A 27,377-nucleotide genomic window follows, 5' to 3' on the forward strand; every position below is an offset into this window, starting at 1 on the left:
AATAAGAAAGTCATCTTTTGTCATTTATTCCTCATCATAACTTGCAACTAATTACTAGTGTATGATTTGCATGCAACCACAAGTCGTAGATAGCATCAACACACTTGCATGAGAAGAGGGCAGCAAGAAAATACGCAAAAAAGCAGGGACAGACTATGTCGATTGACTCCTTTTAGCTGTGCTGCATATAGCAATTGAAATCCATGTACTAACATGACAATCTACTTTGAAGTCCCTAGGACAACAGTCATGCAGCTGTCTAGGGGCACAATTTTTCAATGGTACGTCGGATATGCTCCTGTCACCTCAGAAGAAGACAATGAGGTAAATTCCTTTTAGCCACGGCCTGCACACAAACTCTCTCTTTAACCCCAGTCAGCTTCCATTCGACAGTGGCAGCCTATAACTATATTTGTGCGCACATACATACAATGGACAGAAGAAGACTCAGTTGATAGAGCTTGCTTAGCTCCGAGGCATGCGTTGTTGAGGACCTTCCTCATGGTAGCCCAGAGCCGGTTGTGCATGCCGATTGGATCCTGAGATTCAGGAGATGTCAATTTCCATTAAAAAACGACTACTCACAACAAACATGCAAGCCAGCATTTCCCTCGTTAAAGATCAAAACCTTACTTTGAAAGTTTCCTTCCAAGGCCTGTCCATGACCCCTGTTCCAAGCAGGGAGACTCCTTTGCGCATGTGCTTCCCACTGGGCATTAAATTGTGGAGTTTCTTCTGCAGATAATTTGCTATAATTGTTGGTAACTTGTTGATTCGCGTTTAACGATGTATGCCTTTCAAACCATAGATAATACCTGGAGTCAAATTGCGTAGAGTCTCTACCATTGTTTCAGGGCCCGAAGCTGTATTCCTTTTCTTCGTTACTGCATGGACCTAAACCAGTGAAGGTAAGGTGAAAAAGTTCTTATTGCAGACGTGTAAAACATAGTTCTTGTATCTTTACTCACTTGGTCCCTTAAACCCCTTGCTGAAGTCCTCGATTGTTTCCCTGCTGAATTCCTCTCCGAATGTTCCTCTTGTACAACCTGTAGTGTACCTTTTACCTTCGTCAACTGTATAAACTTAATAATATGAGCATTACTTGATCACCAAATTGTTACTTACCCCATCTGGTCCTACTCTCCGCATGGAAGAAGAAGAATGGAAGGAGCCTCCTGATCCACCGAAAGACATTGACGAGCTTTGAAAGCTATAACTCTGGTAAGTGTTGCTGGATTGATGAGTATTGTTGGGTCGCTGTTGATATCGGTCACTCAATGCCTGAAAGCTTGGAGTCTGATCCTCCACATTTCTCCCTTGCAATGTTAGACCTATCAGAAAGACTCAAAGGCAGCCATCAAGAAAACATTCTAGTAAAGGTTTGAGCTTTGATGCTTCAAACTGACAAAGCTCCTGCAAGCAACCAATACCTGCTCCATCATCATCCTCTGGATGTTCAACAATAGGGTCTTCTCCATTCTGAGCTGTACTGTCATGGGCTTCATCAGCATCATCTGTGAGCTCTTCTATGATGGGACCCCTCCTGCGTTCCTGTAAGATGCAACACCAAATACCACAAGTCAAACATTGACGCTTAATAACAAGCAAAGCAACTAAACTAATTATTATCAAAGTCTAGCTGCAATTCATACACTCACAAGTAAATGCTCCCTTTCTGAAAAAACAATTTCCGTAGGCAACCCAAGCATGTGTCTGAACCTTCAGGCTGCGTTCAGTGCTTCTGTTTATTTTTATTAAAAGGGGTCCACAAAGGCCTTCCATCGTGAGAAGTATAACCATGGTCACAAGGGAACAGGAATTTTTTGGGAAGCAAAGAGATGAAGCAAACAACTCTTTGGAATGAAAAAGACCCTTAATCGTCATTGCCTAAACCTATTTTTAGATCTGCATTACAGGCCTCCAAATTATGGGAATAGAGAAATAGTAAAGAAAGACTTCAGTCCTCACATAGGTCCTACAATTTCAGAAGAAGAAAAATCTCCTAAAACTTAAAAGGCTCTAAACCATAGCATGTAATGTCACAAGCACATGGCTTTCTGTGCCACGTGGACATGCTTCATCGAGTTCCAGAGCCAATTTTCCCCTTCTTCCTAGATAGGAGTGTCTAGAGTCCTAGGGGGATCAGACTTCAGTACCAGCAATTTTGTGAGCTTGTTCGCAGGACCTGCATGTCCGGACAAGTCCATTAAATTAGGTTTTCCAGTTCTCGAACCCTCTTGTAGAAATGGTTTGTACAACGTTTTGACACATGTTATTACACTCCAGTTGGCATCTAGCATGACGTGCATGTCGTATTAGGCTAGAGGAATCCAACGAGCCATTCCCCACGTCAATCGGATTCCCAGATCAATATATGTGCGACAGTTTCACCCAAAACACACAAGGAAAAGAAGTAAAAGATTTGTGGAAGTGTAAAACCTAGATCTTCACCATTTCATTTCCGCTGCACTTGACAATAAGTGCACCTTTTTTTCTTTGCCTCTCTTCTTCTACCTCTTTCTGCATTTGCTCTGATCATTCCCAAATTATTTGTAGTAGTAGATCCTTGTGGAGCCCCATGCCGCTCTTGTTCCTAAGCATGTCGTCCATGCACATACATAGACCTACACGTGCGTGAAGCAGCCACATGACCTGGTCTTCCACAAGTAAAGCGACGACCAAGAAGCCCATGACGAGCAAAATTCTGTCAAAATCGACGATGGGGAATCATAGAGCAATGGGGAGAATACACGCGAGAGAGAGAGAGAGAGAGAGAGAGAGAGAGAGAGAGAGAATGAAATGAAATGTTATATTATCGTCTTCAAAAGGCCAAAGTGACCTATGACACCAGAAAGTTACAATGTGGTGGATCTGATACAAAGTCAAGAGTAACAAGATGACAAAATGACAGAATGACAAAATAAAATACTATGGAATCCTAGAGAGAGAGAGAGAGAGAGAGAGAGAGAGAGAGAGAGAGAGAGAGAGAGATGAAATGAAATGAAATGTTATATTGACGTCTTCAAAAGGCCAAAATGACCTATGAGACCAATCTGTTACAAAATGGTGAATCTAATACCATGTCTGGGTACAAAAGAACTAGAACAAAAGAACAAAGATACTACTACTAGAATCCATCCTCATCTGCACTCTGGATGTTAAGAGAGTGTGGCTTGAATCCTCTGCTGTAGTCTCCGTCGATGCTGTGTAGCCCCTCTCCTCAATGGTGGCCGTTTGGATCTCCGTAGCTCCAATGCCGGTAGTGGTCGAATGAGTGTGGGCCGAGCTCTGCAGTGATGGCTGCTCCTCTGGCTGTCCCATTTCTAGTGAAAAGAAATCTGTAATCTGTCTTTGAGATTGTCTCTCTCTGCGTGGGGTACGGAGGCCTTGGCTACGTCTCCAACCATCCTGGCCCACAGAAGGTCCCCATATTTACACCCCATACAACATAACTGAGGCTACTGAAGTATCAAAGAGCCATAACTTTGTTCGAGGTTCTTGGAACTGAACCTGCGAACACATCCTCTCCAAGCCTCCCCAGGCCGCAAAAGCTCTAGTCAATCTACTCTCTATTGTTGTCCCAAAAGAAAACATCGGCCCAGTGAAGACAACCCCAAGGTAAGTGTATGCATATGTATACACTACAATCTCTTGACCATATGAGAAAGTCGGTGTTGATCTCCTAATCCACTATGGATCTCCTGATCCACTGTGGTGTGGTGCTAAACACCATAACCTTGGTTTTACCAAGGTTTAAAGACAATCCACTAACCCCTGCAAAACTGTGTAATGCATCCAACCGTCGATGCATACCCTCTAGTGAGTCAAAGATCAACACAATATCATCAGCATTGTCACGTGCACATCTAACCCTATATGCATGCAGACAAGCTATCTCAGGTCTAGGGTTCAGGTCAACTTAGGAGGTGTTCTGGCACCTTTGTGAGCCTGTGCGCAAGCCGTGCATGTCCAGGCACTTAGGGTAGTTGCATATCCTCTGGTTGCACACGGCATGATCATCAGCATGACAGTCAATACCCATCATGAGCATTTACGGTGCACGGAACCCATTTTCCCTATTTATCCATTTTTCACTTATTATTTAATAAGTGACTTTTGTTGGAAAACTGGGTAGGGCAATTTTGCTAAGCATCTATAAAAGAAACCTAGCACTAGCACTATCTAGCAGAAGAGGCAGCAGAAGTTCCAACAACCTACAGTGCACCTTCTCAGTAAGACAGGCCAAAGACTTCGCGTTTTCAGCCACAAAGACAACCTGGCGTTTTTGGACATCCCAGATCAGCCAACGTTTTGAGGTCCCAACAGATAGCGCCAATAGATTGCAAATCAGGCCTAGCGTTTTTGCATCTTGCAGATACCTCTAGCGTTTTGCAGATTTCCGGCGTCAAATTAGCTAGCATCAACGTTTTCAGTTTTCAGCACTTAGACCATAGAAGCAGGGGGCGGGGGGACGCGGCCCTTATATGCGGGGACGAGGCAGGGGACGCCGGGACGGGGGACAGGACGCTTTTTCGAGACGGGGGGACGTTCATCACAGGGGACGGGGGCGGGACGCGTCTTGGGACGCACGTCCCTGGTGACAAATCCAGATAGGACGCGGGCAACGGGTGCGTGGGTAGCAGCGGGAAATTTGAATTTTGAAATTCAAACTTCATGAGGCCGTTTAGGGTCATAGGGCATTTCATTTTGGGGGGGGAGAGGGGGGGCTTTCTATTAAAAGCACTCAAGGCTCAAGTGGCTCAAAGCCTCAACTTCAAGCCTCATACCCAAGCCTCAAGGCAACTTCCCAAGCCTTGCAACTTTGCAAGTGCCAAGTTGCCCTCCCCACTTGAGTCTCTCGAGTCTCCTTCTCTCTCTTTCTCTCTCTCTCTCTCTCTCTCTCTCTCTCTCTCTCTCTCTCTCCAAGTCTAAACTTTGGAGCCTAACTTTGGGGGGGGGGGGTTCTATTTAAGAGCATCCAAGGCTCAAGTAGCTCAAAGCCTCAACTTCAAGCCTCAAGGCAACTTCCCAAGCCTTGCAACTTTGCAAGTGCCAAGTTGCCCTCCCCCCTTGAGTCTCTCGAGTCTCTCTCTCTCTCTCTCTCTCTCTCTCTCTCTCCCCCATCTCTCCTCTTCTCCAAGTCGAAACTTTGGAGCCTTGAGGCTTGATCCCTTGAAGGCTTGAGACTTGAAGCCTACCCCTCTTTCCTTCTCTTCGAGCTTTCTCTAATATCTATCATCTATGGCATCTCAAGATGGATCCGAAGCTTCTCTAAGCCCTCCTCCTTCCTCCTTCCTCCGGCCTTGCTGCCGCTTCTCAACCCCCTTCCTCCGCCGACTTCACATGGACATGGTGGAATGAGGTGATTGCTCCCAAGTCCGGTGTTGGAGGTGGAAGCAAGCCATGGAAGTGCCGCCGTTGTGGCTACGAGCGCAATGGTTCCGTGAGGAAGGTGCGCGCCCACTTCCTTCAGGAAAAAGAACAACAAATTCAATTTTGCTCGCAAACCGGCTCAGAAGAGGAGAAGCAAAAGCTCCTAAACCTTAAGAAGACTCTTGAGGATATAAAATAAGCCAAGAAGAATCGTACCAAGCATCGCACGGTGAATCCTAGGGAGATGGCCACGGCGGCCTTCATCCGAGCATCCGCATCCCCTTCTTCGGCATCATTTTGTGCATCAACCGGCACCGACAGCGACCGCCCACCTCCACTCTCTACCAAGCCTTCATCGTCATCTTTCCCTCATTCTCGTCCACCCAAGCGGCAACCAACTCTTGGAGATAGTTGGAAACCGGCCTTGAAAGAGGAGGTAGATGTCGCCGTAGCAAGATTTTTCTACCACAACCATATTGCTTTCCATGCAACACGGTAATCTCTATAAACTTTAACTTATAAGGCTTAAGCTTAAGTCTTCAGTTTGTACAATGTATATCACTCATGTACACTTTTTTTTTGACACAAAGGGTCCCATATTTTAAAGAAATGGCACGGAAGATCGGAGAGTTTGGACCCACATATGTCCCTCCCTCTTTGAAGAGCTTGCGCACCACTCTTCTTGACAACGAGAAAATCATTGTGGAGGCAGCATGTGCATCCACAAGGGCTTCATGGACAAAGAATGGGTATCCCTCATTATGGATGGGTGGAGTGATACCCGTCGCCGCTCCATTCATGGCGAGGTGGCATATTCTCGCGGGAGATGTATTTCATTGACTCCCATGATGCATCGGGGACCAGGAAGAGCGCGCAAGTACTTGGATCGGAGTGTGCGCTTACCATTGAGAAGGTGGGAAAGTATGATGTCATTGCCATCGTCCGACAGAGAAAATAGCAATCGTGCCGCCGGAGTCATCATCGAATCCCTTTATTCAAAAACCACGTTCACATATTGCATGGCTCATTGCCTCAACAATCTTCTCAAAGATATAAGCGCCTTGGAATGGTTTCCCTCGTCATTGAGCATGCGGTAACCATTAAGTGTTAACCAATCTCATTTCAATTCGAATCTAATTTCAATATGGAAGGCCAATTCTCATTTTGAATGTTGAAACTTGATTTTCTAAATAGGTGAGGGTTGAATTTTCAAAGAGGTCAAAGCTAGCTCTTCTCAAACACTCGGAGACTCGCTTCGCGTTCAACTTCATCGCTCGAGTTTATGTAGTGGGGCATTGAGGGGACTCTTCATTAGTGATGAGTTCTTGGCAATGCCCGAGTCAAAGTGTCAATGGAGTGGCATGTCGAGCACGGGCCAACATGCCGGAATGGTGGGAGGAAGTAAAGACAATCTCCAAAATGGTGAAGCCTATCATCCACCTCCTGTGGGTGTTGGATTCCATGAAACCTTGCATCGACAAGATATAAGAGGCCATGGACACCATGATTGACTCTCTTGAAAAACTTGTGACCGACCCCGATAGGTATTCACGTCACACGAGTCACTTTTAAGTTTTTCTATGCTTTACAAGTTTACTCTCTTGAGTTTGTAACTTTGTTTTGAATCTTGATAACGTAGATACGAGGAGATCCAAGAATTGTGTGTGTCAAGGTGGAATGCCTACCATTCTCCTCTTCATGTGGCCGCTTATGTAGTGGATCCACAATTCCAACAAGGGCACCAATGGAAGGACAAAGAGGTGATGAATGGTTGGCAAACCTCCTTGCGCGCCTTGTGCCGAACCCACAGGAAAGGTCCGAGATTCGGAAGCAAATCAATGTCTACAAGAATGGAAAGGGAGAAATTTGTCACATGCCTAATGCAGAAGCATCTCGCTTTGAGATGGGGAGTGCTCTTTGGTGGGAGGAGTTTGGGGCGGGATTGGGCGGTTTACAGGATTTGGCTATTCGCATTCTTAGCCAAGCATGCACTACGCCTTTGGAGTGTGTATGCTCATGTAGCCTTAAAGAAGAGGAATCGTCTTTATGTGCAGAGAGCCAATGATCTTATATATGTCTCATCAAATTTGAAGATGCTTTCCAAGTCGAACCAAAGTGATGATTTCGTGGAGTGGGCACTTGCAAAGGATGATCCTATCCCAGAGACACAGATAGATGAAGAGGGAGAGATTGAGACAACACCACTTGAGGATGATTTTTTTGATCAAATAAACTATGCAGAGCCAATTGACATTTGTTGGCACGATGGGCCAACAACGTTGTCAAATTCAGCCTGCTGTCCGCAGATTTCGGCATCTGCGTTTTCAACGCATCGTCGTCGATCGTCACCATTGCCGTCCTCGCCGACACAGTGTCAAAATTCAGCAGTTCAGATTTGCAGATTTCAGCCCTAGCGTTTTCAGATTTCAACCTGTCCTCGTCGTCGACATCATGCATAAGTCGATTGCATCCATACCATTGTACCAGATTTGTGCAATCAATAGCATAGACCTCTCTCGCCATAAAGAGGGGAGCCCTTGGAGGAGGGTTTGACAACCGCATCTTGGGGCGGTTTTCAGTGGTCCAGAATTTTCCCTGAGGCGTGCAGCAGATACACCATTGACCAGAGCCTATGCAGCATTGGGGATGAAAGCGCGAAGCAGAGGGTACCAGTAGGTGCGCGTCGCGATGTAGTGCAGGATTGGGGCAAGAAGCAAGAGGCGGAGTGCAGCAGAGAGGAAGTGCTAGGGATCAAAGCAGGGAGAGAGAGAGAGAGAGAGAGAGAGAGCTCACGTATTGGGGGAAAACTCAATAAGTGAGTTTTAGGTTTTTCCACTTTTATTATAAGTGACTTTAAAAAATGTGTCCAGGTTCAATGTGAACCTGAACAAAAGTATAGAAATGTACAAAACGGGGTTATTGAGGCCTTTAACCCAACAACCTCCCACTTAAAGGCATAAATGACGCCTTTATGTTATAACCAACTCCCACCAGCTGTATGCAATGCTCATGTTGAGCCTTAGCAAGACTCTTGGTGAAAACGTCTGCAAGGTCATCCTGTGTATGCATCTTAGTCAAGGTGACTAAGCCATCCTCCAATACCTGACGTATGAAGTGGTACCGCACATCTATGTGTTTGGTACGCGCATGAAACATGGCATTTTTGGCTAAATAGACGGCACTCTGGCTATCACAACCCAGCACGGATGGATGAGCAGGCATGCCAAGTTCTTTTGCAAGTCTGCCCAACCAAATGGCCTCCTTTGAAGCCTTTGTGGCTGAAATATATTCAGCCTCAGTAGTACTCAATGCCACAATTTTTTGCAACCTAGAACACCAAGAGACTGCACCACCAGCAATGGCAAATACATATCCACTAGTAGATTTCCTCGTATCCATGTCACCTGCCATGTCTGCATCACAATATCCCTGCAACTTTAAGTCACTTTGTTGGGATTAAGGCCTAAATGACTCCTTTTTGTACATTTTTATACTTTGTCCACGTTCATATTGAACCTGGACACATTTTTTAAAGATCACTTATAATAAAAGCGGGAAAACCCAAAACTTAAGTGAGTTTTCCCCAAAAACGTGAGCCCTCTCTCTTCTACTAGCACTTCCTCTCCTGCTGGCCTTCGCCTCCCCTCTCTGCACACACACTGCCCTTCCTCGCGTGCTCTTTCACTTGCACACACCGCCGCGCGCTCATCAACTGGTATCAGAGCCTCAATTAGGGTTTGCCCAAAACCTGCAAATGCTGAATTTCAGCTAAGAAGGTCAACTTTCACGCGAAATTTTGCAATTTCGTCGCCAAAGGACTCGTTCGCGGACACTAGAGAGCTCTCGGCAACCCAAATTGACCCAAAACAGGCTGAAATTAGGTCAAAAACACAAAATTATAGGTTATGACAGCAAAATACAGGTTTTGCAAATGATGTATTAAGGCGTGGGAATACTTTTGCTAAGTCTCCGCTACCCGAAAACACTGAAATTGCCGAAAAACAAGCCCTAAAACAAGTGTTTTAAGCAAATTTCATATTTACGCAGGTTTTTGCAAGTGTTTTTATGGTGCAATTACATTAGGAAAAGTGCCAATTAATGCAATCTACGCACATTTGACAAATTTTGTCGATGTATGACCATTTGTGGCTCAATTTCATGCAATTTTGATGCTACAAATTGGGGCTTTTGCACTTATATGCTTCTAAAGGCTATGTATTAGCCTTACGTATGTCTTCTGAGGTTAAAAACAACTAAATTTGTTGTTTTCGAGCACAAATTCGCTTGCTGATATTTCCTGCGCATAAATTTCAGAAATTGAATTTTGTGCCTAAATCGTCCTATTTTGCCCTAAATTGCTCCTGTGACCATTTGGAGCTGTAGTGCACCTCTCTATGAGGCTATACTCCGATTTTTGCGCATTTTGCCCAAAAATTCAGCGTATTATCCCTCTTATTTCGTGCAACTATGGCCTCATCTTCTTCGGATGTGAAGAACCTCTTCGAGATTAGGAGGTTCGATGGTACAGGTTTTGATCTTTGGAAAGACAGGATTCAAGGAATCCTATTTCTTAAGGATTGCGAAGGGGCACTTGAACAGGTGAAGCCACAGAATATGACGGATGAAGCATGGGTTAGCATGAACAGGAAGGCCGTTACATACATTAAAATGGCCATGACCGAAGAGACCGTCATTGATGTGTGGGAGAAGTTGAAGGGAATGTATGAAAATACAACGCCTGTCAACCAAGTGCACTTGATGCGAAAACTTGTTGGCATGCAACTAGATGAGTCCAAGAGCGCGGTAGAGCACTTGCCATTGTTCGCAGGTACTTTGTCGTAGTTACAGGATTCTGGCTTGCCCCCTTTTGATGATAAGCTGAAAGCTATCTTCTTGCTTATGACCTTACCTGAGTCATGGAAAACTTTGATGGTTTCGTTGTCCAATAACCCCAATTTGACCTTTGATGGTGTTAGGGGTTCTATCTTGAATGAAGAAATCAGGAGGAAAGCAAGTGGAGAGGGAGGCACAACATGGTTAGAGGTAGGACAGAAAAGAAGAATGCTTATGCACAAAGGAATAAGAGTAAGAGTAAAGAAAGAGGAAATGCAAGCAAAGGCAAGGGTGATGTGACTTGCTATCAATGTGGTAGGAAAGGTCACAAGAAACCCGATTGTTGCAGGTACTATAAAGCTGAGTTAGAAAGGAAAAAGAATGGTGAAGACAAAAAGAAAGAGAAGAAGGAAGTCAAGGCAGATGCACAGGATAGCTCAAAGGACAAAGAGAAAGCCAATGTGGCTTCTAGTGTCGTGATTGAGGAGTTGTCAAATGTAAAGGACATCTTGTGTACCACTTTGTCAGATGATGATGCTTATGACTTTGATGCCTCTCTAAATGTTCATTCACAGGACACGCAGATCACCAAGAGTGATCCCTTGGTGATCTTATTGATGCTTTGTTGACTGTCAATGATGCATTGTCCCAGACTTGGATTGTTGATTCCGGTGCTTCATTTCATGTGACTCCTATCAAGGAGCTGTCAGATGTAGAGGACATCTTGTGTACCACTTTGTCAGACGATGATGCTTATGACTTTGATGCCTCTCTAAATGTTCATTCACAGGACATGCAGATCACCAAGAGTGATCTTATTGATGCTTTGTTGACTGTCAATGATGCATTGTCCCAGACTTGGATTGTTGATTCCGGTGCTTCAAGGAGCGTTTCTCTACTTTTGATGTAGGCAAACGTGGCCAGGTATACCTTGGAAACAATCATGCATGTTCCATTGAAGATATTGGCACTGTGCATCTCTCCGTAGATGGCACAAATGAGCTTATCTTGCATGATGTTAGATATGTGCCGGGAATCAAGAAGAGTCTGCTTTTTGTTGGTCAGATGGATATGCATGGTTACAGCATCTTGTTTGAGAGAGGATCATGGAAAATGACCAAAGACTCAAGGCTGATTGTAAAGGGCACAAAGAAAGGGACACTTTACTACATGCATGGAAAGGCCGTTGTCGGGAGGGTAATTGTGCGAAAGGTGAGCCGGGAAGGCACCGGGCCCCTGGCTGTGAGAGGTGCGGAAAACAAGATGTAGCAGATACAATTTACCGACAACAGTATTTAAAACAGGCAGTCCATTTAATTCCCAGTTAATTGACAAAATCCATGATCAATCGATCACTAATGGAGCTTAAATGCTCTTTACAAGAAGAAATCTTGGCTAAAACCAGGTGCTAAACAGAAAAATTGATGGAATTCTGCTTACTCTGCCTTCTGCTTCCTGATTCGAATGATCACTGCTAACGGTTTGAGATTAGGCTTCATTTTGGCTTACGGCTTAGCTTGAGGGCTTAAGCTTGAAGATTAAGCGAGCTTAAGAGCTTGTAGACATTAATAGGAATCCCGATTAAGCTTAAGAGCTTCTCGAGATTAACTTCCTATAGGGAGGAAGAGGTTAAGAATTTCCGGCTATGGAGGTTCAGAGATGGAGCTTAAGAAGATAGAGCTTAAGAAGGCGTATTAAGCTTAAAGCTATGAAGCTTCGAAGATGGTGTTTTCGAGGATTATCAAGAGGCTAAGGACCTTCTTCGGCGGAGAGAAGAGCCCAAAGAAGATCGAGCTTAAGAGTATGTCTTAAGAGCTTAAGGATCCCCGTTTGAGAAGGGAGCTTCCAAGTCTAAAGAGCGGAGAGAACTCACGATCCCCTTTTGAACAAGACGTTCTTCTTTTTATAGCTGCATGGGACTTCCCTTTTGCTAAAAAAGGCGAGGCACCCATTAGTGACGTGGCAAGGCCGTCGGATGACCAGCACGGTTCACAGCGGCAGTAGCACCAAATTTGTTTGCGCCGACATCATGATCATTTTTCGTTTCTGTGTCGTGCACGTCCGACCACTCTAGCGCCCAGCGCGAGTCCATCTCCGGCTCTCTGCCCGCTGCTCGTTGCACACGCCATGGCATTCCTTTCCTTTTTTCTTCCCCATTCACACTTACCCCTTTTATTAATAGGGTGGCCACCCCTCTTAGGTAATGGCCGGGCGGCCTTTTAGGGTATAACCCTTGGGACTTTGGGCGGCCGCTTAAGCTTTGTTCTTGGAGGGTTTTAAGCTATTGTAGGGCACCACATTGGCATACATACCGGCAAAGCCTTACCAGGCTCAACAATTGGGCGGTCGGCCTTCGTAAAGGCATCACATTTAGCATACAAATCGGCCAAGGCAATTCCAAACACTCGGCAGCCTTGGCACCTCCCCATTCGGCATACATACTGATTAAAGCATTGCCATTAACAACATCTCTCTGCAACCGCCACCTTTGCATTTGTTGAAAATAGCCAGCTTCTTGGCCCTGCTTCTGTTAGGTTTATCCCGCAATCATTGCATTCCAAAAGACGACATTTTTGACAAGAACTTTTTGTGCTTTCGTGGCAGCACCACATTTTGCATACATATTGGCCAAGCTCTACCAAGTTACTCAGTTTTCTACAGCAAACCATAGCAGTGTTGGCACTCCAACCGAGTGGACCGGCTAATGTGGACTCGGCCCCCGGTAAATCTTAAACAATCAATAATTTGGTAACCATAAGTTCAATCTCTGATCTGAAAAGACCGACATGCTCCACAAAGTGAGCTCTTCAGCTTGATGCATTTATTTCATTTTTATCCCCTCAACTGTTGTTGCCCAACCCTGCACGGATCTGCAATTGACTTAAACTTTGAACTGCCATAACTTCTTCACCGTAGCTCCAATCGACGAGCCATAAAGACAGGCCGGTAGAGCACATCGAGCACTGCAGTTCTATGGCACAATACCCCATCCGTGTTCACTTCAAGCATAACACTTTTTAGCATCATTAAAGCATGTTTTGGCTCTTTCAACCGCATTTGACATACATTCAGCATTGAACTCGGCCTGCAACCAGCCCTTAATCACTGTTCATTAAACACATAAGCTTCAAATAAACTTAATGTGCATTTTCCTGGCATCTTTCTTTGCATGGGAGCAGAGCTGTACGACACCGTGTTGGGCAAGTTTATTGCATTGGCTGAAATTAACTCTCACATGGAGTTGTGGCACAAGAGGCTTGGCCATATGAGCCAAAAGGGCCTTTCTAAGCTTTGTACTTTGAACAAGCTTGATGCTAAAGGCACAAAGCTTGATTTTTGTAATGAATGTCAATATGGCAAGCAAGTAAAGCGTTCTTATTACTCTGGTGTCTCTCGTAAATCTTGCGTGCTTGATCTTGTACATTCCGATGTATGTAGCATGCCTACTAAGTCTATGGGTGGTGCATGTTATTTTGTCTCCTTTGTTGATGATCATTTTAGGAAAATTTGGGTTTATTTGCTTAAGTCTAAGGATGAAGCCTTTGCTGCGTTTAAGAGATTTCATGCATTTGTGACCACCCAAACAGGTAGAAAGCTAAAATGCTTGCATACAGACAATGGGGGGAGTACACAAGTGCTGAATTTAACAAGTTTTGTGAAAATTTGGGCATTAAGAGGGAGCTTATTGTACCATACAGTCCCTCTTCTAATGGTGTGGCTGAAAGATTCAATAGGACACTTTGTGAGAGGGTGAGATGCATATTGTCCACAGCTAATCTCTCTCATGGATTTTGGGGAGAAGCTTTGAAAACTGCAGTGCATATATGCAATCGATCCCCTCACATGTCTTTGAAAGGTGGCATCCCTGAAGATGTTTGGTTTGGCAAGCCTGCTTCATATGATCACTTACGCATTTTTGGTTGCGAAGCTTTTGTGCATGTTAGACCGGAGTTGAGGAGTAAACTAGATGCGAAGTCCATTAAAGGCCTCTTCATGGGATATGGTGAAAAAGGCGAAATGGGTTACAAGATTTGGTTACCTCAGCTCAAAAGGGTTGTACGCAGCCGGGATGTTGTTTTTAATGAGGCAAAGCTGCTTCGAAACAATTGTGCCTCAAAGCATGACCATAAAAGGGTGAAATTTCAGCATGACCAACCACCTGTTAGGCCTATTTTTGACCCTCAGGATGCACCACAAATGGCTGAAAATGTAGATGATCCAGTGGTGTTTGAGCCAAATGATGTTGGACAACAAATTGAGGCTCCTGAAGGGCATTTGCAGCCAAGAAACAATGCTGAAAATGGTGCTGAAAATGATGTACAGCAGCCCATTGTTGATGATTTTGTAGTGCCACCTGATGTAAACCCATTGCCAGATAATGTGGATCATTGGGTGAGGCGGTCTACTCGTCAAAGACGGCCTGTGAGTCGATATGACCCCTCTTTGCATTACATTATGTTGACAGATGAGTGAGAGCCTCTTATGTATAAAGAGGCAAAGACATGTGAGGCTGTGAGCACAGCGACAAGAGGGAGCTTGCTAAGCAGGAAGAGATTAAAGCTTTGCATGCTAATCATACTTGGGATTTGGTTGAATTGCCCAAAGGAAGGAAGGCTATTCCTAACAAATGGGTGTATAAAATCAAGACTGTTGATGCAAAACCCAAGTATAAGGCAAGGCTTGTTGCAAAGGGATATGTTCAAACCAAGGGCATAGACTTTCAGGAAGTGTTCTCTCTTGTTGTGAAGATGACCACTTTGCGTGTATTGTTTGCCATTGTGGCTGCTCTTGATTTGGAAATGGACCAAATGGATGTACATACCGCTTTCTTGCATGGTGATGTGGAAGAAGAGCTTTACATAAGGCAACCCCAGGGTTTTGTTATCCCTCGCAAGGAACATTTGGTATGTATGCTCAATAGAAGCTTGTATGGACTGAAACAATCATGTAGACAGTGGTACAAGAAGTTTGATCGCTTCATGCTTAAACATGGTTACGAAAGAAGCCATGCAGACCATTGTTTGTATACCAAACGTGATGAGGATGGTAGCCCTATCATTCTTGTGCTCTATGTAGACGATATGTTGATAGCTGCAAAGAAAAGAAGCACTGTAGATGCTCTTAAAGGGTAGCTGAAAACGGAAGTTGAAATCTGCGTTTTCAATGAAAGAGCAAGGGAAAGCTGAACATATACTTGGAGTGTGTGTTACACGGCAAAGAGACAAGCGCCTATTGTATTTGTCACAAGAAAAGTACATTGAAAAGGTGCTGGACAGATTTAACATGGCTGAAGCAAAGCCTCTTGGTGTGCCATTACAGCCATATGTTAAAATCTCCAAGGATGATTGTCCCAAGTCAAAGGAAGAAGCCAATGACATACAAAGTGTGCCTTATGCTTCAGCTTGTGGTTCACTTATGTATGCTATGGTTGCTACTAAGCCTGACATAGCCCATGCAGTGGGAGTTGTGAGCCAGTTTATGGCTAATCCAGGCAGGTTGCATTGGGATGCAGTGAAGTCCATTATGAGGTACTTGAAAGGGACTAAAAACAAATGCCTCTGCTATGGTAAAGGACCAACGGAGTTGAAGGGATTTTGTGACTCTGACATGGCTGGTGATGTGGATACACGAAAATCCACAAGTAGCTATGTATTTACTCTTGCGGGAGGTGCTGTTTCATGGTGTTCTAGATTGCAAAAGATTGTTGCATTGTCTACTACAGACATAGTTACAGGGGACGGGGGGGACGGGCCCTAGGGCCGGGGAACGGCCGTAACCGGGCCGGGAACGGCTGGGAACGCCGAGGGACGGACGGAAAACGGGCCGGACGGGCGGGTCGCAGGGGGGGACGGACCGGGGACGGCCGGGGCCGGACCGGGGTCGGACGGACCGGACGGGGACGGCAGGGGTCGGCCGGGGTCGGATTCAAAAAAGTGACCGTTTTTTACCATTTGCAACGGCTCTGTGCAGCCCCAACTGCCATATTTTTTAAGCCTTGGCCCTTGGGAGGCTATAAAAGGCTCCCTTGGGCCTCTTAATACTCATAGTCTCAATGCTCAATGCTCATTCCATTTCCCTCAAGCTCAAGGCTCAAGTTTGAACTTTGAAGCTCTCCTCTCCCTCTTCTACCCACTTTGAAGCTCTCCTTTACTCTCTCTCCACACAAGCTCTCCTCTAACCCTTCTAACTTCTAAGCTCTACTCTCTCGAGTCTCTCCACCATCATGTCATCTCAAGCCAACTCCACTTCTCAAGCCGCTTCTTCTCGAAGGAGGCCCGCCGTGCAAACTTGGTCGTGGTGGGATGAAGTCGACTTTAGCTCGCGTGGCAAAGGTGGCGGTGCAAGACCATGGACGTGCAAGCTATGTCCATACAAGAGATCAGGTGGTTCAAACAAAGTGCGAGCCCATCTTCTTCATGAACCCGGTCACGAGGTGAAGTTTTGCCCTCATGTAGCTCCCGAGAAGAGGTTGGATCTTCTTGAGAAACTCACGGTGTATGAGGTTGCGGAAGCGGCCAAGAGGGGCCGTTTTGTTGCCGTTGATCCCTCCGCCACGGCGACACCGCGAGAGCAAAGGGAAGCCAACCTTGACGACATCTCTCGAACCTTCAAGAGCCATGGATCTACACCGTCCTCTTCCCTTCCGCATCGCCAAACCACTCTCAACGAAAATTGGAATCCTAAATTGAAGGAAGAGGTAGATAGGTCGGTTGCCCGATTCTTCTTCCACGACCACATTGCCTTCCATGCTTCGCGGTGAGTTTCCCTTGGCATATGCACATTGCAATCTTCCATTTTGTATTCATAATGGGTTATAATTTCTCGACTCTCCATACTAACGCAACATGCTCTATTTTGTGTGGATAGGTCTCCATACTTTCGAACCATGGTTACGAAATAGGGAAATATGGCTCCTCTTATGTGCCACCTTCATCGGAGAGGCTTCGCACCACCCTTCTTGACAAAGAGAAGCTTGCCGTGGAGCAAGCGGCCCAAGCAACAAAGGATTTGTGGGAGACCAATGGCGTCTCTCTTCTTGTAGATGGATGGAGCGACACCCGCAAGCGGTCCATCCACGGGGTGGTGGCCTACTCTCGGGGGGAGATGTACTTTGTGGAGTCACATGATGCATCCGATAGTGGCAAGGCCGCGGAGATGCTTGCTGCGGAGTGGACAAGCACCATAGAGATCACCGGCCCGGAGAATGTCCTTTGTATGGTTGCAGATGGAGAGGCGTCAAATAGGGCAGCCGGAGCTATCATTGAGGGCATGTATCCCAGCATCCATGTCACATTTTGCATGGCGCATTGCCTTAATAACCTCCTCAAGGACATAGGGAACTTGTCATGGATTTCACCCACCATTGGTGACGCCTCTCGAATTGTCTCCTTTGTGCTCAACCATCAAAAAGTGCGCCATGAATTCTCAAAGAGGAGCCAGTTGTCTTTGCTCAAATATTCAGAGACAAGATTTGCATTCAATTGGCTTATGCTAGGCCGCTTGTCTACATGTGGCGGAGCCTTAAGGGGCCTCTTTCTCACTGATGAGTTCCAGGCCATGCCGGAGTCTACATCAGCAGTAGGATTGAAATGCCGAGAATGGGCCGACGACGCCGCTTGGTGGGAGGAGGTGAAGACTCTTGACGCCATGGTCAAGCCTATTCTACACCTACTTCGAGTGGTGGATGGCTTGCAGCCATGCATTGGCAAAGTCTACGAAGCCATGGATCGGATGATAGAGGCACTTGAGAAGCTTGTGCCTGACCCTGTTCAGTATGCGGAGATTCATGGCTTGTGTGAGTCGAGGTGGAATGGATACTACTCTCCACTTCATGCGGCAGCTTATGTGCTTGACCCTGAGTTTCAAGGAAGGCGTCAAGAGACCGACAAGGAGGTGAGCAAAGGATGGCGGCTTGCATTGGAGCGCCTTGAGCCTAGCAGTGACATTAGGCGCAAGATTAGAGACGAGCTACTCAACTACAGGCAAAAGAAGGGCTCCTATGGATGTGTAGATGCACAGCTTGATCGCAACAAGATTGGCTCGGTTTTGTGGTGGGAGGACTATGGAGGAGATGGCCCACATTTGCAGCGCTTGGCTGTTCGTTTCCTTAGCCAAGCATGTACCACTAGTTGCTTGGAGCAACTATGGAGTGTGTACAGCCACATTGCCTCTAAGAAGAGGAATCGCCTTGGCGTTCAGAGGGCCAATGATTTGGTGTTTGTGAGCACTAACTTGCGCATGCTTGCCAAGAGCATCACACACAAGGCAGATCCTTTCATTGAGTGGGAGATGGCACAAGAGAATCCATCTATGGCCGATACTCTTTTGGAGGAGCTAGAGGAGGATTTCGAGCCTCAATGCGAGCCTCCCGAGCCGGAGCCCTCATACGTTGCTGACGACCTCGACTACGACGACGATGTGGAGATTCAGCGGGCGAGCACTTCTTGAGTTTGATGATCATTGATCACTCGACTCTCGAGTCTAGACTCTTGAGTCTACGACTCTACCTACTACATAGCCCTTTGTACTTTTTGTTATCCTTGAGGCCTCAGGCTTGTCCTAAGTCCTTTAGGCTTTTTGACTCTTGAGCCCTTGTGGCATGCACTTCTCATTTTGTATCCATCGATCATCGATATTTTATTAGCACATTTCAGCCTATATGACTCGTGTTCTTTGGTCTATTTAGTGTAAATTTATGGTCAAAGTGATGCTCTATGTGTGTGGCATGTGTGTAGGTCAAAAAATGCCAAAAAAACTCTTTTTTTTTTTGCCGTTCCGAACCCCGTCCCCGTTTCCTGACTTTTGCCGTCCCGACCCCGTTCCCGACCCCGACCCGCCGTCCCATGTAACTATGACTACAGAGGCTGAATATATTTCAACCACTGAGACTTCCAAAGAAGCTATTTGATTAGCACGCCTATGCAGTGAGTTTGGCTTGCATGCCAAGGCACCTATGCTTGGTTGTGATAGCCAGAATGCTATATGTCTGGCAAAGAACGCCATGTTTCATGCACGCACAAAGCATATTGATGTGCGGTATCACTTCATACGAGAAGTGCTTGAGGATGGCCTTATTACATTGGTTAAGGTCCATACATCACAAAATCCAGCCGATGCTCTCACTAAGTGCTTACCCAAAGCACAACATCGTCTATGCATAGAGATGGTGGGAGTCACGTAGCTTAAAGGCGCCATTTATGCCTTTAAGTGGGAGGTTTTTGGGTTAAAGGCCTAAATAACTCCTTTTTGTACAGTTTTATACTTTGTTGAACCTGGACACATTTTTTAAAGGTCACTTATAATAAAAGTGGGAAAACCCAAAACTCACTTATTGAGTTTTCCCCAAAAACGTGACCCCTCTCTCTTCTGCTAACACTTCCTCTCCTGCTGGCCTTCGCCTCCCCTCTCTGCACGCACACTGCACTTCCTCGCGTGCTCTTTCACTTGCACACACCGCCGCGCGCTCATCAACTTTTTCCATAACAAATACACTTTGATTGTGTACCTTTCAAATATCTCAAAATGCATTTCACAGCTTCTCAATGCGCTTTGCCAGGATTCGACATGTATCGACTAACAACTCCCACTGCATAAGCAATGTCGGGACGAGTGGCAACCATAGCATACATAAGAGAACCACAAGTTGATGCACATGGGATTCCCTTCATTGCTTTCAATGCCACCTCATCCTTTGGGCAATCTGCTTTGCTAAGCTTAGTGTATGGAGGTAAAGGTACTCCAAGAGGCTTAGCATCGGCCATATTAAAACTATCAAGTACTTTTACAACGAACCTTTCTTGAGATAAAAACAGCAATTTCAGCTTTCTCTCTCTTTTAATACGCATGCCCAAAATATGCTTTGCATCACCCAAATCCTTCATAGCAAATGTTGAATTTAGCTTACGTTTCAGAGCATCAAGACTAGTTTTATGTTTCCCGGCAAGCAGCATGTCATCAACATAGAGAACAAGACTGATGGGACTACCATCTTCATCCCTTTTCGTATACAAACAATGATCTGCATGGCTGCGTTTAAAGCCTTGAGACAGCATAAAAGTGTCAAACTTCTTATACCATTACCGTGATGATTGTCTCAAACCATACAGAGCCCTTTTCAGTTTGCATACAAGTTCCTCGCGTGTAGGAACTACAAAACCTTCAGGTTGTTTCATGTATATGTCCTCTTCAATGTCACCATGCAAAAACGCTATCTTTACATCCATTTGATTCAATTCCAAATCAAGCACCGCGACAAGAGCAAAAAGGACACGTAAAGTTGTAAGCTTTACAACAGAAGAAAATATTTCTTGAAAATCACTTCCTTCTTTCTGTGCATATCCTTTTGCAACCAATCTTGCCTTGTACTTGGGTTTTTCATCCACAATCTTAATCTTATATACCCATTTGTTAGAAAGAGCCTTTCTCCCTTTAGGCAATGGCACAAGATCCCAAGTATCATTTGCATACAAGGATTTCATTTCCTCTTGCATTGCAAGCTCCCACTTACTGCTTGACTCACATGACTTAGCCTCTTTATAAGTAAGAGGTTCACCCTCATCTGTCAACATTACATGATCCAAAGAGAGATTAAATCTCTGCGGTTGCCTTCTCAAACGAGTTGACCTGCGTACCCAATAATCTACAGTCTCAGGCAACGGTTCTACATCATAAGGCAACTCATTTTCAGCTCTATCATGCTGTTGAAAATCATTTTCAGTCAATTCAGGTGGCTGTCCATCCTCATTAGGAGCATCAAAATCATGTCCTACCTCTTCTAGCTCAAGGTTAACCGGTTGATTATCAATTTCAGCTTACGGTAATGCATCATGAGGCTCTTTTTCAACATCAATGGGTGGCACGGAAGGCTGAAATCTGACAGCATCAGATTTTGTAGCATTCTTAAGCAATTTTGCCTCATTGAACACTACATCTCGGCTGCGTATTACCTTTCTAAACTGTGGTAACCACACTCTATAGCCCATTTCACCTTCTTCCCCATAACCTAGGAACACTCCTTTAATGGACTTCATATCAAGCTTTGTTCTCAAGTCATTGCGTACATGAACAAAAGCTTCGCAGCCAAATACTCTCAAATGATCATAAGAGGCAGGTTTGCCAAACCAAACCTCCTCTGGAATGTCATTTTTCAGCGTCCTATTAGGAGAGCGATTGCAAATATGAACTACAGTTTTCAATGCCTCCCCCCAAAACTCTTGGGAAAGATTAGCGGTTGACAACATGCAACGCACTCTCTCGCATAAAGTACGATTATACCTCTCAGCCACACCATTAGAAGACGGATTATAAGGGATTATCAACTCCCTTTTAATCCCATTTCATCACAAAAACGTTGAAATTCAACTCTCCTCCATTATCAGATCTGAGACATTTAAGCTTAGTCCTCTTTTGCGTAGTGACAAAAGCATGTAACTTCTTAAAAGCATTAAAAGTCTCACTCTTACTTTTCAACAAATGCACCCATCCTTTCTTAGTGCAGTCATCAATGAATGTAACAAAATACAATGCACCACCAAAAGATTTAACAGACATAGTGCATACATCGGAGTGAATAAGATCAAGAAAATTAGCTTTGCAAGAGACACCAGAGTAATAAGAAGATTTCTTTTGCTTTCCATTTAAAGACAATCGTTACAAAAATCCAAGTTTTTTCCTTTTACATCGACCCTCTTCAGAGAGGAAAGCACATCAATACCATTTTGGCTCATATGGCCAAGTCTATTATGCCACAATTCCGTGTGTGAAGCAACTTCAACAAGAGCAAGAAACTTGCCAGGCAAAGCTTTGCATTGAAGATAGTACAAAGTACCTCTTTTAGACCCTTTTGCAACAAGCATAGAGCCCTTAAGCAATTTCCATGAGCCCCCAGCAAAGATGGTAGTATAACCATGTACATGTAACTCGCCAACAGATAGAAAACTTTTCTTAACGCAAACCTGACATCATTCAACACAAGCTCTTGACCATTGTTAAGAGCCAAACGCATGGTACCCATTCCCTCAATATTGCAAGCAAAATTATCACCAAGGTACACCTTGCCATAATTGCACGCAGCATATGTAGCAAAACACTCCAAAGATGGAGTCACATGGAATGAAGCACCAGAATCCACTATCCAAGACTCGGATAAGCCATCATTAGCACTAAGTACTGCATCAATGACATCTTTCTTCGAGATAAGCATGTCTTCTACATTAGTTATCACCAAATCTGAGGGGCATGAAGCCGCAACCAAAATTTCATAACGTCTGACAACTTCTCAATGACCACACTAGAGGATACATTTGCATTCTCAGTATCCCTGGAGGAATCACCTGCTCATTTTTCCCCTTTCTTCTCATCTTTCTTCTTCTTTTCTTGTGTTTCCTTCTTCCTTTCCTGATCTTTCTTTAATACCTGCAATCGGGTTTCTTGTGACCCTTTCTGCCACATTTATAACAAGTGACATCCTTATCTTTTGTCTTGCTCTTACTTCTATTTTGAGTCGTGTTACTTGCATCACGCTTTTGATTTCTACCTCTTGCATTGTAGGCAGAACTCCCACCTTTCCCACTAGACTTGCAGCTAATCTCTTCATTGAGAATAGACCCTCTCACACCGTCATACGTGAGGGTGGGACTGTTGCTCAAGGATCCCAAGTTTCCCAAGTATCTGGCAATGTCATAAGCGAGAAAATAGCTTTCAGCTTATCATCGAATTGTTGAAGCCCACTGTCCTGCAACTGACTCAACACACCTCTAAAAGCACTCAAATGCTCAGAAGCTGACTTTGAGTCATCAAGCTGCATATTCACCAACTTTCGCATCAAATGCACTTGTTCACAGACGTGGTGTTCTCATAATTGGACTTTAGCTTTTGCCATATTACATAAGCAGAGTCCAAACGCTTGATGTCCGTCAAAATGTCATCATTGATAGCCATTTTGATGTAGGCCATAGCCTTCTTATTCAACCTGGCCCACTCTTCATCAGACAAACCTTGCGGCTTATTCTCTTCCAATGCATCTTCACAATCCTTTAAGAAAAGGATACCTTACATGTGTTCTTACCAGAGGTCCTTGACCATAAAACCGTTTGATTTCCATCAAACTTTTAGTGTTAGATGCGGAAGAGAAAGAAGCCATTTTGATTCAACCACAAGTGTGTATACAAGAGAGATGCAATAGGCTGAAAATTTCAGCAAATAGTAGCAACCACAAGACTTTGCATACAAAGAGCCACAATTTCTTTACATGAAAGAGTCCAAATCTGAAATTTCAGTTGAAATGTGCAATTTCAAGCACCTCTACTCAACTTTTCACTCAATTTGTCGCGACAAACATCAATACATGTGATCCCACAACTTTGGTACAACTGCGTATTGTTGTTTTGACCTGTGATAACCTGAAAATCACCTGTTTTGACCTAAAAACAGCCTGTTTTGGGCTGTTTTGACAGTTTTGGTGACCTTCTCGACCCCGGAAGTAAGGGGCTTCGCGATGGAAGCGAAATTGAACGCGTGAGAGCAATTTTAACTCGTTGTCCAACAGATTGCGCAGGGCTGTTTTGAAACCCTAGGAATCTAATACCAGTTGAAAGTGCGAAGCAAGAGGGTATCGAAGAATCTGAGAGTTTCAGCTGACAACAACTATGAGGCTATGAGTTGTCGACTACAAGTCACAAATCACAAATGTAAAATCAAGAGTCAAGGTAGCTCCTCATAGAGCATCAGCATACATAAAATAAAAATAACTAGTTGGCTGCTGCCAACTAAAATGTCTAGTGGATAGTAACCTCAAAACTCATCGTTAGAGGCAGAGGACGAGAAAGTTGAAGAAGGCATGTCCCCATCTGTCCACAAAAAAAAAACGTATGGATCGTTCCATACATACAATATACGTTATGTACAATACGCACGTACGGTACGCATCCATACGTACGTATTGGTCCAACCTTGGAGAGATTGGCCCCAAAGACTCGTGCCCCTTTCGGTATTTCTTTTTGTATTAATCTTTGAGCACAGTACAACTCCCGCAAGTCCTCCGCTCTCAGACTCTGCGTCCAGATGCTCTGAGAAATGAGGCCCTTGGTTCTTACAAAGGGATGCCAAAAGCAAAGCCCCCAAAAGCAGTAAACTCAAAAACAATGAGTCCTAAAAGCAATTGCCGCTAAAATCTGCCAAAAGCAACCAACGTAAATTTTGGAGTTCCGTACAGCAGGCCACGTCAGCATGTCACCGCAAAAAGCGAAAATCCGTATGCTGTGCTACATCAACCTATCAACGTGATATACGAGAATCCATACAACGCCTGCCACGTCAGCCTGTCTGTACTCTTTTTTGCCACATCAGCAACCTACCACGTCACCATTTTGTACCACCTTACAAACCAAGCAGCAAGAGTCCAATAAAATCACTGAATCATGGATCCTAAGAAGCGTGTATAAAGAAAATCTGACGCAAACAATTGAGTTTCCGAACTCCATTGACCCACCCAAAAGACACGACGTTTGCGTAACCAAAACCATGCCCTACAGTTGTCACCAATTGAACATTAATGTGTTCTTGGCAAAAGAACTTTTGCAATCAGACACTCCAAAAAGTTCTATATAAGCCAGTCGCAACCACAACTCACTCTTTCACATACCCGCGCAGGACATACACAACTAGGTCAATTAAAGTAGCCACCTCAAATAAGTTGCAAAAGAAGAGAAGCATTCTCATATATGATATTAAACATTCTCAAAAATATTCCTATTAAACACACCGTACAAATATAAACCAAAGAGCTAAATTGTAATACAGTCTTCCAATAAATACGTTTCATACTTAAAAAGACTGTTATAGATAATATTTAAAAAGCATTGACTCCATAGAAGCGTGTGAGGATGCTAAACTATGAACCAACAAATACAAAGTTCACATACAAACGGAGTAGCAAATTGTCAAACCTTCAACCACTCTATAACCAACTTCAAGCAACTTACTTTGATAACTATACTCATTTAAGGCAACCAAATTACGGAATGAAAAATGTAATTTCTCATATTAGAAAAGTTAATCAGCATACCTTGTTAGCGCAAAAAACTTTAGGTTATGACAAAGTAAAATTGTGGAACTGTTTGTCTCAATCACATTTCACTTACTGAACCACATGAAATAGATGCTAAAGCATGAGCTTACCTTTCTACATTTGAACCACAACAATGCACCTTCCTCATGCTCAACAGACCAACTCTTAACATGCTTACCTCTCGAGTCCAATCAACCTTTCCATTTCAGTGCGCGCAATCTTGTTTGATAATTAGTCTTTTGTAAATACCTTGATGAATTTGGAATAAGCCCAAATTCACCCTTAAAGGAAAGTGCAATGTATAGACTCATGGTAGTCACACATGAGACAATATAACCATCAATTCCATCATGCATAGTATTGACTAAATACCACGACATCCCCACTAGCATCGTCAGTCACTAGCATCGTCAGTGCCCAATAGTGGGTGTAGAACTAGGTACTAACTACGCTCCCAACACAACAGGCACACGCACATGAGCATACATAAACACAAAGTTCAGCGTACTGAGTTTTTGTCATGACTATGGAGACTCAGCCATAATGAAGCCTAGCATAAAAGAAGCATTGAATCGGAAAAATTAGCACAAAAATGAGGTAGTTGATAGGGCACACCACAAAAGATAGAAAGAATTAGCATAATATCAACTTGTTGTACCTCAATGTGAGTCTCATGTCCACTATACAACTAAAAATTATACCTCAGATAAGACCAAGTATATCTAGTTATCATCTCCATCACTCAGTGTCATCCCGACCCAGCTTCAAACAATTGGACCATCTGACTTAGTCTAACAATCCTGGTGTGGCAGCAGTGAAGGTGTTACGGAAAAGGGCTAAAACATAGTGTGAACACATACAATCCTGCCCTAACGCCTACAGATTAGCAGCATTCTTTGAAGATGAACCAAAGAGAACTTATTGAATAGCTTATCGACTCTCAGTATTGATGTACTCTCCCCCCATTAGCACAAATACACACATGTGGGCTCGAGAATTCTCACACAAAGACCTTTTATGGCAGCAAATACCTAGGAGTTAATAAGAAGTGCTTACAAGTTGAGGAGGTGGAGGTCGAGAGGGTTGATTATCGAGTAAGGTGCCATCAGGACGAATGAGAAATTCAGGGCGATCGAAAAGGCTGTTCATGCCCATCCCCATGCCGAATGGACTGCCGCGGCCAAGGAGGCCACCCCCACCAAACAAGCCGCTGCCCATGCCCATGCCCATGCCCATGCCCATACCCATACCCATACCCATACCCATACCCATGGGCCTGGTAAAGAATGGATCATCAAAGGGATCTCTGCTGAAGAAATCGTCGAAGAAGCTGGAGCCTCCCATCATCATCCCTCCTGCAAAGAAAGGATCCGCCCCGACCTCACCAAAAGCTGACCTCGGCCGTCTCCTTCCCTGATTCCTACCGCCATCGTTAGGGTTCATTGTCGCGCACGCAAGAAGGAAGTACCAATCAGTAGGTAACTCTGCTGCGCGTACTCAACAAAATACTGTGCCGACACAGATGTAAAGAAGTCGGTCACCTCCCCTCGGTCTCTAGAACTTTCATCTCAGCTTCTTAGAAGCGGTTCATAAGCTAAAAAAATTTGAAGCAAAAATATTGATTGGTGAATGAAAAAAAAAAACAAGAAAGTGTATTGAGGATGAAAATAGAAACAAAAGTATATGAGAGGGGCAAAAGTTTCATTATCTGCATGTTGCAGACGTTGTTGTCCGCCTTCTCATTGCAATGATTATCCACATGTCCTCCGTCTTTTTGCTTCCCTTTCCAAAACATAGGTATCTCGCAGCGAGGAGGGAGACTACATCCAAAATCGTTGCCACTACTAATAGAACTTGTACATCATGCCACAGTTTATGAGCATGGCCACTTGGTAGGCAATTTGACATATAATGCTTTGCACATACCATGCATAAAAAACTCATTGTTGGGAATTTGTGACCCTATGTTTGTGTATGTCCTAAGCTTTTATCTAGCTAAGTAAGCCTTTCATAAAATTTGATATGCTTGTAGAGTTTATGCATGTGATTGGTATGTCAAGTTAAGAGGGATTAACAATCATGATGCAATGAACACGATAAATTC

At 44.3% G+C, this 27,377-nt stretch overlaps 1 protein-coding gene across 2 annotated transcripts; it reads right to left on the reverse strand.

Annotated features, from left to right (window-relative positions):
• Positions 1 to 26,832, reverse strand: LOC147450192 (uncharacterized). 2 transcript variants are annotated; one of them, XM_086519484.1, is made up of 8 exons: positions 26,330 to 26,832; positions 1,431 to 1,551; positions 1,126 to 1,331; positions 969 to 1,046; positions 816 to 894; positions 634 to 735; positions 431 to 539; positions 1 to 363 (listed from the first exon to the last, which is right to left on the reverse strand). In XM_086519484.1, the coding sequence occupies exons 1-7, from the start codon at positions 26,714 to 26,716 to the stop codon at positions 466 to 468; spliced, it is 1,047 nt and encodes a 348-aa protein (XP_086375610.1). In that variant the 5' UTR covers positions 26,717 to 26,832; the 3' UTR covers positions 1 to 363; positions 431 to 465. The 2 variants fall into 2 exon arrangements, with proteins under 2 accessions (XP_086375610.1, XP_086375608.1); XM_086519482.1 differs by having other exon boundaries at positions 1 to 346; positions 26,330 to 26,831.
• Positions 26,833 to 27,377: the final 545 nt, after the last annotated feature.

Source organism: Adiantum capillus-veneris, chromosome 9, assembly GCF_014529385.1.
Source record: "Adiantum capillus-veneris isolate H3 chromosome 9, ASM1452938v2, whole genome shotgun sequence".
NCBI classification, from domain to species: Eukaryota; Viridiplantae; Streptophyta; class Polypodiopsida; order Polypodiales; family Pteridaceae; genus Adiantum; species Adiantum capillus-veneris.

Bases quoted from the DNA above. Each gene is read 5' to 3' on its own strand.
- LOC147450192 (XM_086519484.1), bottom strand. From the start codon at position 26,716: ATGAACCCTAACGATGGCGGTAGGAATCAGGGAAGGAGACGGCCGAGG. The intron at 1,552-26,329 runs GTAAGCACTTCT...TGCATCTTACAG, and splicing joins GACCTCCACCTCCTCAACTT to GAACGCAGGAGGGGTCCCAT. The intron at 1,332-1,430 runs GTATTGGTTGCT...TCTTTCTGATAG, and splicing joins AGAGGATGATGATGGAGCAG to GTCTAACATTGCAAGGGAGA.